General features: G+C 37.7%; 1 protein-coding gene across 1 annotated transcript in view; it reads right to left on the bottom strand.

Moving 5' to 3' along the window:
- ADAMTS6 (ADAM metallopeptidase with thrombospondin type 1 motif 6) overlaps nt 1-15,944 on the bottom strand; it is a 289,952-nt gene that overhangs the window by 97,518 nt on the left and 176,490 nt on the right. Inside the window, exons 14-15 of the mRNA XM_012096844.4 lie at nt 6,675-6,820; nt 4,533-4,596 (exon numbers count right to left, since the gene is read on the bottom strand). Coding sequence (XP_011952234.1) covers nt 4,533-4,596; nt 6,675-6,820 — 210 coding nt within the window. The remainder of the gene's footprint in view (nt 1-4,532; nt 4,597-6,674; nt 6,821-15,944) is intronic.

The following is a 15,944-nucleotide window of genomic DNA, read 5'->3' as shown; positions in this document are numbered from 1 at the left end:
TTTTTTATTACCTTACCATACATTATTCATATTATATAGCACTTATTTTATTAGGCCCAAAATGTGGGCCCACCTCTACAACTATATAACAGAAATAGATGGGGATTGAGAGATGGGTTTGGCTTTCACACTCCTACCTAACACAGTCTAATATACAGTAGGACTCCCTTCTTCTCACGCATAAAACCTCTATTTTCTGAGATTTACGTTATTCATCCAAATCACTATTTGGTTTCATCACTGCTTTTTACTAACCTCATGATGACCATTTCCTGTCACTGGTTAAAGAGCTTCATATGTACTTCACAGTTTTACTATATGCTTCAAGTCCTAATGTCACCCACATAGAAGACTCCCCAAACTCCTTACCCTTAACAGTCCTTGAACTCCTTGACCTCCATTCAACATTGGGCATGCACTCCCATGATCACACTCTAGAGCTGACCTCAGTGAGAACAGTCTCACTTCTCACATCTTAAATTCAAATATTAATATATTCCATTCTTGGGTCCCCTGACTTGCTTGCTATCTCTTTCACCCTGTTTATCCTGCAACCTTGGTTCATTAATTTTTATGGATTTTTCAAAGTTATATATCTAATTTTCTCCCTGCTAGCCCTCTTTATAGACTCCATTGTCATTCCCTAGTGTACAGTGCATGACTCACCAGTATCCTTAAATTTTCTTGATTTGTTTGCTGTTCTGTTGTAGTCTCACCTTTCTCTAACCCATTTTCATCTAAAACATAAATCTGAGGCTAAATTTTAACCTACACACTTTGCACTTAATTTTATTTGTGCCTAGAAAGCTCTCAATGTCTCTTCCTTCTTTTCTTTTCCAATTTGCCCTTCAGGTCTTTAGCTTCCTATGGGAAGAAATCCTTAACTCCCTAATTAGGCTATGTGCCAATTCCACATGTTTTTATAGTGCTGCTGCTGCTGCTAAGTCGCTTCACTCATGTCCGACTCTGTGCGACCCCAGAGACGGAAGCCCACCAGGCTCCCCCGTTCCTGGGATTCTCCAGGCAAGAACACTGGAGTGGGTTGCCATTTCCTTCTCCAATGTGTGAAAGTGAAAAGCGAAAGGGAAGTCGCTCAGTCGTGTCCGAGTCTGTGTGACCCCATAGCTGGACGCCTACCAGGCTCTTCCATCCATGGGAGTCTCCAGGCAAGAGTACTGGAGTAGGGTGCCATTACCTTCTCCAGTTTTTATAGCATTCCATACTTATTCTATCATATCACTTGTCACCCTGCCCTGTGATTTTCTGTGACTTCCTAAGAAATTATAAAATCCTTGAAGGCATAGACTCTCTTACTTTAGTACAGTCTGATAGAAGTAGGCACTCAATTACTTGTTAATTAATGCTGAAAATTTAATACAATCATTGTAATTGAAGCTACATCTAATTATTAAATTGAAACTACATGTATTATTAACAATAAATTAATAGAACTAAATATCATAAGCTATAAATAAGAGTGTGTTAGCAATAATATGAGAAGAAATAGAGTAGGGTAAGGAAGATTAGGAATCCCAGGGTTGTAGGGAGAAGGGAGGGTTGCAACTTTAAATTCAGTATTCAGATTAGGCCTCACTGAGAAGATGATCAGTTGAGTAAAGATGAGGTTAGGGAGTTAGTGATGTAGATATCTGGGTTGGAAGAGTATATAATTCAAAGAGAACAGCCAGTGCAAAAGCCCTAAGGTGGTAGCATGCCTGGCATATACAAGGAGGGAGGCTGTGGGCCTATAGCAGGGGGAATAAGAAGGAAAACAGTAAAAGATGAGTTCAGAGAAGTAGCAGAAGGCCAGATTGTACAGGCCTTGCAGACCTTGGTATGAGTTTGGATTTAAATAAAACAGAGAGCAACTGAAAGGTGTTGGGTAAAATACACTGAAACTCTGCCTCTCACATTGAGCACTGTAGGGAGCAATAGTGATATCGGGAAATTCACTGAAAAAGCTATTTAGAATAATCCAGGGAAAGATAGGGGACAACTTCCCTGATGGTTCAGTGGTAAAGAATCCACCTGCAATGCAGGTGACACAGGAAACACAGAAAGCATATGAATGAGGAATAGTGTGGGAATGTGGGTAATAGTCTCATGATATGATAAAAACTTAAAAGCTGTCTTTTTAGATCTGAGAAAGGAAGGAGTAATAAGATATATGACTGGGTATAGGGTTCCCTGGTGGCACAGTGGGAAAGAATCCGCCTGCAATGCAGGAGATGCAACAGACGCAGGTTCAATCCCTCGGTGGGGAAGATCCCCTGGAGCAGGAAATGGAAACCCACTCCAGTACTCTTGTCTGGAGAATCCCATGGACAGAGGAGCCTGGTGGGGTACAGTCCACAGGGTCACAGAGAGTTGCCTTATAAAGCATCACTACGAACAAAGCTAATGGAGGTGATGGAATCCCAGTTGAGCTATTTCAAATTCTGAAAGATGATGCTGTGAAAGTGCTGCACTCAATATGCCAGCAAATTTGGAAAATTCAGCAGTGGCCACAGGACTGGAAAAGGTCATCCCAAAGAAAGGCAATGCCGAAGAATGCTCAAACTACCGCACAATTGCACTCATCTCCCATGCTAGTAAAGTAATGCTCAAAATTCTCCAAGCCAGGCTTCAGCCATACATGAACCGTGAAATTCCAGATGTTCAAGCTGGTTTTAGAAAAGGCAGAGGAACCAGAGATCAAATTGCCAACATCTGCTGGATCATGGAAAAAGCAAGAGAGTTCCAGAAAAACATCTATTTCTGCTTTATTGACTATGCCAAAGCCTTTGACTGTGTGGGTCACAATAAACTGTGGAAAATTCTGAAAGAGATGGGCATACCAGACCACCTGAGCTGCCTCTTGAGAACTCTGTATGCAGGTCAGGAAGCAACAGTTAGAACTGGACATGGAACAACAGACTGGTTCCAAATAGGAAAAGGAGTACGTCAAAGCTGTATACTGTCACCCTGCTTATTTAAATTCTATGCAGAGTACATCATGAGAAACGTTGGGATGGAGGAAGCACAAGCTGGAATCAAGATTGCCAGGAGAAATATCAATAACCTCAGATATGCAGATGACACCACCCTTATGGCAGAAAGTGAAGAGGAGCTAAAAAGCCTCTTGATGAAAGTGAAAGAGGAGAGTGAAAAGGTTGGCTTCAAGCTCAACACTCAGAAAATGAAGATCATGGCATCTGGTCCCGTCACTTCATGGGAAATAGATGGGGAAACAGTAGAAACAGTGTCAGACTTTATTTTGGGGGGGCTCCAAAATCACTGCAGATGGTGACTGCAGCCATGAAATTAAAAGACGCTTACTCCTTGGACGGATGCTCAAAAGCAGGGACGTTACTTTGCCAACAAAGGTCCGTCTAGTCAAGGGTATGGTTTTTCCAGTGGTCATGTATGGATGTGAGAGTTGGACTGTGAAGAAAGCTGAGCACCGAAGAATTGATGCTTTTGAACTGTGGTGTTGGAGAAGACTCTTGAGAGTCCCTTGGACTACAAGGAGATTCAACCAGTCCATTCTAACAGAGATCAGCCCTGGGTGACCTTTGGAAGGAATGATGCTAAAGCTGAAACTCCAATACTTTGGCCACCTCATGCGAAGAGTTGACTCATTGGAAAAGACTCTGATGCTGGGAGGGATTGGGGGCAGGAGCAGAAGGGGATGACAGAGGATGAGATGGCTGGACGGCATCACCGACTCGATGGACTTGAGTTTGAGTGAACTCCGGGAGTTGGTGATGGACAGGGAGGCCTGGCATGCTGCGATTCATGGGGTTGCAAAGAGTTGGACACAACTGAGCGACTGTACTGAACTGAACTGAGCAATTAACACACACTAATAAGATATAAAGAAGATAGTCAATTCAATTCCAGGCCCAGTCATTCATGAGCTAGGGGAGAAAACACAAGTCCTTAACTTTAGAGGCCTGCGAAGGAGGCAGTATCTTCAGAGGAAAGCCAGTTTCCATTAGAACAAGAAGGTAAAAGGAAAGAAAATTCAGAGATTTCAAGATATAAGGGATTGTGCTGATGATGAATCACGAGTATCTGGGAGCACAGAAGAGTTTCAGTAGTTCGGAAGGGATAGGAAACAGCAGGGATATGCAAAGATTTATGGAATTGAATGGAAAGAGATGAGGAATGATGTGGAAGTCTGGGACTTCTTGAAGTGGCAAACATAAAATGGAATAAAAGCCATAATAAGATTAATCGTTATTTCTCGAACTCAAGAAAGATAATGGTGGCAAGGTTGTGAGTAATGAGGGGCTAGGAAGTTCAAGGTGTGTGTGTCTCTATCTTGATTCCTTTTCAGGAAAGCATATTTGCTCCTAGTGCTGGAGCTTCCTCTTGACTCTTGTCGATGGAACTGATGGACCTAAAAGGCTGGTTCCATCCAATTTCAAAAATTCATGTGACCCTCACACACATGGATTTCTGATCAAACTAGCTCACAGTTTAAAAAATTTCCCTGCTCTAGGGGAAATGTAAGCTAACTTTTCATAGCAGAATTCGGTTTTACTTACATCTGTGTTGCAGGAGCGATACCGTTTCCTTTCCCCAAGGCAATATTTTCCACCTCCTGAAGGTCTGAAAACACATTTTGTTTAACATGTGAATATATTGAGTACATAAATTGCTTGATGGAAACATACTGACATTTAAGAAAATAAAAAATTTGACATTTTATTAGTTATTAAAATAATAATCATGATGATAGCAATAATGATTATGGTTGTCAAACAAAAATTAAGACAATTTACTATGAGTAATTTTATAAGGCTATTAATTGTGATGATACATACATTTTTAAGAAAATGTGATTAAATCAATGTAGTTTCTAATTAACACAGTAAACAGGTATTCAGTTCAACACAATGAGTTTAAAAATCATTTATAATGAAAAGCCATTTTAATCATATTCAACAAAACACATAATCTGATACTATATGTTTATCAAGTAGGAAGTGGAAAGTTTGTTTTTACAGACTAGAAATAAGGAGAAGACACTAAATAACTTTCTGGAAATAGCTTCAGTTCAGAGTATATAATGCAGAAATAAATTTCTATCTTATTTCAAATATTAAATAAAGTTTAAAATAATTAAATTAAATCAGATACACTTGTACTATTATATATTATAATGTACTTTATAGTACATTCAATTAGGGTGTTAAATACTTGTTTTACATAAATCAATTTCTGGAGTATTTAACATTAGAGAAAGTCACATGCTATTATTTTGGCATGTAATATTTAAATGGAAAAAACTAACTTGTTGTTTCAAAAGTGGCCCAAGTCATTCTCTTAAGTATTTTGGTATATTATTTATTACCATAGGGTTTTATACTTTTGGTTATTAAATTACAGTAGCTTGGAGCTGAACTTCATTATTCTGTACTTGTTTTAAAAAGATCAAGTCTCAAGTATAATTTTGGTTCACTGATAACTATTATCAATTTATTAAATTATCAATTATCTCATTGATATTAATTACAAATGAGATAATTAAAGTTGTACTTTGAATATATTTTGAATGCCAGTGAATGCTGACTTTAAACAAGGGGAAAAAATGGCCCAGCTTGAGCCAGGATGGGAGAAATGGGTTGGTCAGACAAAAACAAGGTAGTGGGAGTAGTGGTGGCACTGCTGTTTATGAGTGGGTGACAGTGAGCTCAGTTTAACAAAATGAAAAAACCGAAGCAATACAAAGGAAACAATTTCAAACTGAAAAAGAAGAAAAGAGAAAACACATTTAGAGGGAGGAACCAAAGACAGAGATAATAAGTTAAAATAGGAAAAAATAAAAATAGACCATTTTTTTACCCCAGCAGGGGGAAAAAGCAGAGGTAATATCATAACATCATTTTGCACCAAATAATTGAATTCTAGACAAAAATGGGGGCACTTGACATGAAGCAGCTAAGGAGCAGTTTAGTCTCTGGCAGGACACAAAAGACCAACTAGAGAGATCATCCACCTGTAATGGGCACTGGTGGGAGGGAGAAGCAATACAGCTTAGCAAGGAATACGGCTGGGCTGGCTTTATGCCAGGGGACTCTGGCTAGAGAAAGAGTGGTGGGAGAGGAGCAGTCTGACCTGCATAAAACAGTCATGAGGAGAAAAGTGGTGGCAGTTCCGGAAGATGATTAATGGGGGCATGTGAATGGAAACTATTTTAACACATGGGCAGTATTCTTTTCATTGTGATTTGTGATGCGAATCAAGGCATTTCAACCCTTGAAGTGCTCTCATTGGTCTTTTTAATACTAATGTAGCAGTAATAATTTTATGTGACATGTGAAAAGACCTTAGGTTTCCTGGGAATAATGGTAATGTAGCTAAGACCAGACCTGGTTTCATCCATAATTCAGTAGGTTTTGGAGGAGGAAATCTATCTGATTATTACTAGATGAAAAGTCTGGCTGTACCTGGGATAGATACACACACAATGCTTTTCTTTTCTTTTTAGTTACACAGTAAGGTGAAAAGAAGAAAAAGAAAGTCTGTCTAACAAGGCTCCTCCACTTTCCTGTGCCTATTGCTTGTTCTGAAGAAAGCACTTGGCTCACTGGCGAAACGTTTTTACAGATAACATGTGAAACCACAGCTTTGAATCATTTCCAACTGTGTCTTTTTGTTGGCTCCGGCTTACTTTAGCTACTTACGCTGGACTGTCACAGTGTCTTAGGGATGAGGAGACGCCTCCCCCGCAGGTCCTGCTGCACTCTCCCCATAGTGACCAGGGACCCCAGCCCCCATCTATGCTCTGGGGCCAAGTGCCAAAAGGAACACAATCTCCCTGATAACACCACTGCAAGATTTCACAGAAAACACAGAATTAGCGTTTAGGCAGACAGGGCTACCAGGATAGAAATAAATACATAAAGGTCAGGCAATGACCAATTATAGGCATTAGCATTCTCCCAATAGATAACAGACTGAAAGTTCTTTAACTGTGTTTAGACATTAGCAAAGGTGCATGTGATTTGCAAATTAGCTAAGCAATGATTTATAAATCTCTAACAAATACCAGGTGTCTAAAAAACTTGACTTTACTTCTTTTTTTCCTTCTTTCTCCTCCTTCAGACTTTGGTGTTTTCTCATTATAGAGACCTCAAGAGCCTTTTTTAGATATTTTAGTATTATAACATTTTTTTCTTTATATTCCACTATTATTAGACTCATGGAATGATAACGCAATATGGAAAGTTCCCCAGTAAGGAATTTTTATGATGGTAATTGCTTTCTCTTAAAAAAAAAAAAAAAAAACGGCCGATTGAGGCTACAATAGTAAAAGAATGTGTTGTGGCATTTCATCTACATGAGTACTGCAGACATAATAAAAGTAATGCCAAGACACTAGGGACAGGGTACAAAAAAACCCTTATATACACTGACTAGCCATGTGTATAGCCCCTACATGAACATGTGTATTGGAATTCTTCTCAGCTTTACTCTCTGCAATAAACCACACATACTGCACATAAGTAGACAGCTAGGAATAATTTATCGAGATGCAGACATCGCATAATCAGCTCATAACTCTAACATGATAAATCTTATTTGCAGAATATGGTAAAAATGAAAGCCATTTTAAAAAAAAACAAGCACTATGCAAGACTTTTATTAGTGCATTTTTTCTGAGTTATCAAAATTTGATGAACCATGCTGATGCTTGGAGAAGGAAATGGCAACCCACTCCAGTATTCTTGCCTGGAGAATCCCATGGATAGAGGAGCCTGGTGGGCTACTGTTCATGGGGTCACAAAGAGTTGGACACGACTGAGGGACTAAGAAGCATGCTGATGATATGAAAGTTCTTTGTTTATATGATGAATAACAATAGTGAACATTATCAGAGTTGAATAACTGTCAGCAATGTTAGATTGTTAAATAAAATTCAACTTTATATTAAAATGTAAAGGGTTTATGACATGTGATTTTTAAAAGTAATCAATTAATTATATTAATTCTATATATCCAAAATTATTTCACTCTCACCATTAGTACTGCTATCACTCTAGACCAAACTGGCAAATGGAATAGCTTGTTACCTGGTCCCGTTGCCTCACTTTCTTCTATCTATAATCGACCTATTCTTCAGGGAGCTATCAGAGAGCTCTTTTAAAACATACTATGGTATCATGTTACTCTTTTTCTTAAAAGACTGTAATGGTTTCCTCTTCCCCTATGGTCAACAGTGACCTTTGTGACCTAGCCCCTGCCTCCCTCTCCAGCCTCATTCTCTTTCTGGTACAGAATGCTCCAAACACACTGGCTTTCTCTCTATTCCTCAATACACTAAACTTGTTCTCTGCTCAGGGTACTTGGATTTGCTGTTCCTCCTAGAAATACTCTTCTAATTCCTTCTATTGTAGTCGTCTCATCATTTGGTCTCAGGTCAAGTATCATTCAAAGAGAGGGGCTATCTTTCCTTGACCACTCTTATTATGAAGTGGCTGTACCTCACTACCCCTGCCGCCCTCCCCTCCTCCTACTCCAGCATGTACAGAGATTACATCTTCCTGTTTTAGTCCCCTTTACCACTTATTTAAATTACCCATGGCAGAAGATGAGATGGGTTAGACAGCATCACTGATTCAATGGATATGAACTTGAGCAAAATCTGGGAGATAGTAAAGGACAGGGACGTGTGGCATGCTACAGTCCATGGAGTTGCAAAGAGTCAGACATGACTTAGCCACTGAACAGCAATAACTTATTTTTCAAATTATTTTTTATTACTTTTATTGTCTCCTCTCTTTGGTATACAAAAGCCTTAAGAGCCACATGTGGCTATTCAAATTTAAATTAATTAAAACTGAAAATTCAGTTCCTGAGACCCCCTTCTAGGACTCCATAGCCACATGTGTCTAGTGGCTGTGATACTTGACAGAGTAGATATAGAACATTTCTATCATCACAGAATGTTCTAACTGAAAATGCTGAATGTCTAGAATAGTGCCCAGAATGTAGTGGATATTTAACAAAACTTTATTGAATGAATACATTAGTTAAATTATTGAATTCTGTGTCCCATTTTGGTTACTATATGTCAAGAAGGAACTGGAAATACTGGAGAGTAAAGAAAGTCAAATTCATCTTTGCGTCCTTGGTATTTGGCATTCAGAGAATGTTTCAGTAACTGTAACAACATAAGGACTTTTTAAGAAAAGTGCAAAGGAATTATTATTTGTCCATAAAAAATTAGGCAAGAGGAAGTTAAAATTTGGTTGACTATGTACGGCCAAACATTCTGATCCTAAATCGAATAAATGTTAAAGTAGTGCATTAAAAAAGATAACGAGCTTTGGGCAATTAAAAAGTATTATGAAGAGAAAAAAACCATCTGTCTAAAATGATGAAGCAGAGATAGTTGGCTGAACTGATAATACAGTACCAACTCTGGAAGCAGGGCTGCTAATTATGTATGTGAGAGGGAGAATGTTCAAGGTGCCAGCTAATGATTTACCTAATTGATCTTGAAGACCAACCAGTTTGTATAATGGTATATCAATTGTGTTAGATCTTCATCTATATAAAAATCATAACAGTGAACCAAATATCCTCTGGTTTTACATTTTTGGTATTACAAATGTTATTACAAGTAGCTACGTGTAAGAATATTTATGCATCATCTATTTTCCTATAAGAGTAACTGAGTAATGTAGTATTAACCAGCAATTAACTGTTCTTCCCCCACCATGGTTTGGAAGGACTGATGCTGAAGCTGAAATTCCAATACTTTGGCCACCTGGTGTGAATAACTCACTCATTTGAAAAGACCTTGATGCTGGGACTGATTGAAGGCGGGAGGAGAAGGGGATGAAAGAGAATGAGATGGGCGGATGACATCATCGACTCAATAGACATGAGCTTGAGTAAGTTCCAGGAGCTCATGATGGACAGGGAAGTCTGGTGTACTGCAGTCCATGGGGTCACAAAGAGTCAGACACAACAGAGCGACTGAACTGACTGAACACTTAAAAATTCCAAATATTAAAATTTGTGTATTTTTTAAGTCAGGAACTTAGCATTACTGATTTCAAATAAGAATAAAATTTGATTTTACATTGATCTTATATAATCACAGAGCTGCACTTAAATCTTAAAGAGATTTTAGAATTTATGTGGTTTAAGCATTTCATTTTTTCATATAAGGCAACTAGAATCTTAAGACTTGCCCAAGATCACTTACTGAGAAAAAAGGATTTGCTGTCCAAATACATATAAAAAATGTAGGGAAAAATCAATCGGAGGTGAAGGACTATATATCCGAAGACATTAAAGAATATGCTAATATACTTTATTGAACTGTTTTTACTACATAAAATACAAAATAACACTAGAGATTTTTTAAAAATTCAATTAGCTGCAAGTGTGTGTGTATATATATATATATATATATATACATATACACATACATGGATATGTTTTTTCATACCTCCTTGAATATTCTTATAATTAGTAGAGGAAAAAATTCCACTTTGTGCATTTTTTAGGGCATGAAATTGTGAAGGCCACAAAAACACTGAAAGATGTAGGTTTTAAAGTATTAAATAATATTGTTTTACATGTTTTTTAGATGCTCACAAAATACAGCACAGGGAAAGAAATCACATAAATTCTCCTCTTAAATATACACTTAATGTACAAGATAAATACAAGTATTCAGTTTGTAAAATGTTGCTCAGTTCTTACCATTAATTAATATATACACAGTAGTAGTATTCTGTAAGTGGTTTGCTAAAACTTTTTATCGTGAAAATTCATGCTATTGATTATATCTATTCTACAGAGTCATAACATAATAGACATATCATAAAGTTAAATAACATAAATTAATGGGTAAAGAATGAAGAATTCATAACAATAATATAAGTATCAGACATTTAGCAGTTGACAAGAGACTGCTGCTGCTGCTAAGTCGCTTCAGTCGTGTCCAACCCTGTGCGACCCCAGAGATGGCAGCCCTCCAGGCTCCACCAACCCTGGGATTCTCCAGGCAAGAACACTGGAGTGGGTTGCCATTTCCTTCTCCAATGCATGAAAGTGAAAAGTGAAAGAAGTTGCTCAGTCGTGTCCGACTCTGCAACCCCATGTACTGCAGCCTACCAGGCTCCTCCATCCATGGGATTTTCCAGGCAAGAGTATCGGAGTGGGGTGCCATTGCCTTCTCCAGACAACTTAGTCTTCAGTCAGTGTGTTGATTTTAGTTGCTCAGTCGTGTCAGATTCTTTGCCACACCATGGACTGTAGCCCACCAGGCTCCTCTGTCCATGGGGATTCTCCATGGCAAGAATACTGGAGTGGGTTGCCATGCCCTCCTCCAGGGGATCAAATCCCAGGGATTGAACCCACGTCTCCTGCATTGCAGGTGGATTCTTTACCATTTGAGCCACTAGGGAAGCCCAAGAATTCTGGAGTGGGTAGCCTATCCCTTCACCAGGGAAAATTCCCAACCCAGAAATACCACCAGGGTCTCTCCTGCATTGCAGGAGGATTCTTTAACAGCTAAGCTACCAGGGAAGCTCAAAGTTGCTCGGTCGTGTCCGACTCTTTGTGACCCCATGGAATTCTCCAGGCCAGAATTACTGGAGTGAATTCCCTTCTCCCGGGGATCTTCCCAACTGAGGGATCAAACCCAGGTCTTCCACATTGCAGGCAGATTCTTTACTTTCTGATCCCACTAGGGAAGCCCAAACATTTTCTTGGCTCCTCTGTCCATGGGGATTCTCAAGGCATGAATACTGGAGTGGGTTGCCATGCCTCCTCCAGGGGATCTTCCCAACATAGGGATCAAACCCAGGTCTCTCACATTGCAGGTGGATTCTTTACCATCTGAGCCACCAGGGAAGCCCATCACAGAAGTCTGTGTAGCCTGTTACAGACTTCAGTTCTCATTTTAGCAACATCCTTCTTTGGTCCAATGCAAGTCCTCTGTTCCTTTTATTTAGTTTCCCTAACTATAAAATGGGGTCTAATTCCAGTTTTTGATTAGAATATGGTTTGGATTAGGATGACTACAGAAATTAGTTCTATATAGACATTCCTTCAAAGAAGTTAAAAATCTATCAAATGACTTGTTTAACGTTGCTCTCTGGCAAAATGTTCTTTTGTGCTTGTTTACTTTCCTCTCAACCTTGCATTTATAGGAAAGGATCTCTGGAATTTTTGCTATTTCTTCTGGTAGCATTATGTATCTTAATGTAGTACATGATTTTACGAGAAGAAATTCATTTACCTTAATTAGTTTTTTAAGAAACCTATAGGGAACTTCATGTGGATCAAGTTATTTGAGCTAATTTTCTAGATGATGATATTAATCAACTATACTAAGGTTTTAATCAAAGTTATAATTAATATAATTAGTTTATGGACAGGGAGGCCTGGCATGCTGCAATTCATGAGCTCGCAGAGAGTCGGACACGACTGAACGACTGAACTGAACTGAACACCAAATAAACTTTAAGTATACAAATCCTATAAGCATAGTAAAGGTGAGAATTCTGAGTTTTGTATTTTCTATTTTTATCCTTTTTTAACCTGAAGATGCCAAAACTGTAAAAGTTCTATTTCCACAGGCATAGAATTTCACTTCATTTCTTAAACTAGAAAAGTTAAATATTCAGAGGGAAACTAGTTTTTAATTTTTATTCTCAAGGGTTATATCCAATCTAGTGATTTTGTACTATTCTAAATATCAGTCATATTACTTTAGCCTAGCCTATCCAGATAAAGTAGATAAATTTGGCCTTCTTTTCACTAATTCAGGTGTGTTTAACCAGATTCAGAAAGGTGGAAGAAGTGAAACTATCACATTCCAAACATAAAATCTTGTATTGCTCATTCTTGCTTTTCACATTCCTTCTAAATAAAAGAAATATGTCTTTAAAACTATCTAGAAAGATGATATATCCCAGTTAGGCTTTAAAATTTTTCTTAAAAAACACTTATTCATCATTAAACATTTATTTCTGTTAAGCCACTGAATTTTATTAATATTATAAATCAAACAATCTAACTTTGAAAATTTGTCAGAATTCTACAAAGTAAAATTTCAAAATAAGTATACACACAGTATTTTAAAATAATTTTTTAAAACTGGACATATTTTAGGATGTAATTATGGTAGACCTTGTACCATAGCCAGCACTGGGTCTAGTCAGCATATGGAATAAGATAATTCTAAGGAAATCCTAAGATTTTAAAGGATGTGATATTGGTGATTCAATATAGAACATTCTTCCCAAATCAGAAAAGCTGAGAGTTGGAGCACAGTGCTGTTAGAAGGCTTTTCTTTCACTGTGCAGGTGTGGGAATGCTAAAGTTTATTTCAGCCCAAATTTTAAATCAGAACTGGTCATCCCATACTATTCAAATTTCTAGAGCAATTGGAAGAGTTATTCTTTTTTCACTTCCTGTGTTTATAGTTTGGGACACAGTCAAAACATATTAAATTCTACTCTAAGAGAATGAAGATCTAAGGCTGCAAATGTCCTATTATATAGACAGTGCTTTAAAAGGACATGTAATAATTCTATTCTAATCTAGTCTAATGTTTAGCATGCAAAAATATTAGGAATCAATGTCATATATATGTAAGACTAAATTCTGGATTGTGTCTCTAATTGGGTCTTGTAGAATCATTAAATTAATCTTTTGGCAATAAACCAAGTATATGAAGTGTTCTTTGTGGTCACCATCAGAGCTTACAAGAGCTGGGTTTTGATTATCCTTAATATCCTGTTTAGTAACAATGCCAACACTACTATCAGAATTTTTATAGTGTAGATCTTTGTTTACTATCACATCAAATATGGCATCCCTCCGAGTTCTGTCCAAAGGGCTATTGCTGATGGCATGCCTAACGAAAACTCTTTTACTGCAAGTTATACTGACTGATTTGTAAGAGTGTGACCCATGGACATACAGTACCAGTGCACTGTCTGGGCTCATCAAATTTCCTCCTTTGGTTAAGGCTACTGTCCCAGAGCACATCCATTCAGACCATATGGTTCTTATTCAGCCCTTGAATGGCTTATTCAGGCAAACATCCAATGGCTGTAATAGCGATGTCAGACCCCCCAGGACTCACGCAAAGATCAGTTTTTAATTTTTTGGCCATATTTCTTACTCCATCTGCTAAATGTGCATGGAACAGTTCCCATACTTACATGGAACATTTGTGGAACTGTGCCCCCGGGCAAAGATCCCGTATCTTTTGCAGCCAGAGTTTGACGAGATCATTGTGGATCCAGTCCTCTGGATATGTCTATGCTATCACTTAAGCCATATTTCTCCCCTCCCCCAACCTTTAAAAAAACAGATTTATTTAAAAAACTATGAGCAGCTTTGGTTTTATCCTGCTGGCTAGACAGGATATAGGTTCTTTCTTGTTCCTTCTGCTGAGAGTAGTTTTGAAATTCAGAATTAAGATTAGAGGTTGTGGATATACCATTCATGCTTCTGAGACACACAAACTCATGCTTACAGTCTGTGATGCTCATTACTACCAGTTAAGACAGTCTGGCAAATAATTTTCTGCCCACCACCATCTAAGGTTGGCACATAATAATGAAAAGTAATAATGATGTTCTCGTAACATATATTAGCACCATTCCTCTGAGGAAGCCAACAAAAAGCTCACCAAGATAGTATCTCATTCCATTCTCACTCTATCTCTATGAAATATGTAAAAATAGATTTGGTCTCACTTTAAAGTGATTCATTATTTTGCCAATTCACTATTTTGCCAACTACCATATATATTTAGCTCAATGTTCTGTCCAGGGGCCTTTTTATTGTGATTCCAGAGATAACAAACTATTACAAGTAAATAAATGAAAAATCCACTTAGTAATAAAGGGTAAAACATATTGTTAAACCATTTCAGGCTCAGTGACTCAGCATTCCTATGACAGTGAAAATTTGCCTTTTATTCCACATAATTTCCCATTTGAAGGTAAAATATAATCAGAGGCAGTAGAGAGGGACAGTTTTCAACTTTGGAATCAGAAAGACCTGGGCAAGAATCTCAGCTTTACTATTCAATTGCTATATAATCTTAAGCTTTCAAGTCTTACTTTCTTCATCTGTAAAATGGAATTAAAACAGTACCCACTATAGAAGTTTTTGTCAATAGTAAACAGAACAAATATGTGCTTGGCACACTGTAAGTATAAAACTATTCATTATCATTTATAATCATTATTACTGATAATGTCAACTATTTATAGATGGCAAGAATACAGACTAGTTACACAAAGTTCATCAGACCAACTGAAAACTTTGCTTTAATTTTGTTACTAAGTGTTTGCATGGCTATCTTGGTTTGAATTAAATTCTGGGCTCTTATTTAATATCCAAATATGTGTGTGTGCCCAGTCGCATCAGTCCTATCCAACTCTGCAACCCTATGGACTGCAGCTTGCCAGGCTCCTCTGTGCTTGGGAGCCATTCTCCAGGCAAGGATGCTAGAGTGGGTTGCTACGCCCTCCTCCAAGGGATCTTTCCAAACCAGGGATTGGACCTTTGTCTCTTATGTCTCCTGCACTGGCAGATGGGTTCTTTACCTCTAGTGCCACCTGGGAAGCCCTAATACCCAAATAGGTATAGCTTTAAGAGGAAAATCTGCATTTGTTAATAGTACCATGCTTCTCTCTTAAGGAAAAAAGTAGCTTGAGATCAACAATAAAAATTCATAAACAGATAACAAGGCAAATACAGTAAGTGAAAAATAAAATAAATTCAGCTCACATGAATAGTACTTTGTACTTTTCTCCCTTAAAACTGTAAGTTGGAAAAAAAGGTTAAGTTGATCTAGCTTTCAAAGCTTTTTCATAAATTCAAAATTAATAATAAGGATATTTTGAGAGTCTTCTCCTAGTACTGTCCTTTCTATTTCTAAGAGTTTTTATGTTTGTTTTTTTCAT

Source organism: Ovis aries, chromosome 16, assembly GCF_016772045.2.
Source record: "Ovis aries strain OAR_USU_Benz2616 breed Rambouillet chromosome 16, ARS-UI_Ramb_v3.0, whole genome shotgun sequence".
Lineage (NCBI taxonomy): Eukaryota > Metazoa > Chordata > Mammalia > Artiodactyla > Bovidae > Ovis > Ovis aries.
This window is presented reverse-complemented; position numbering and strand designations above follow the sequence as displayed.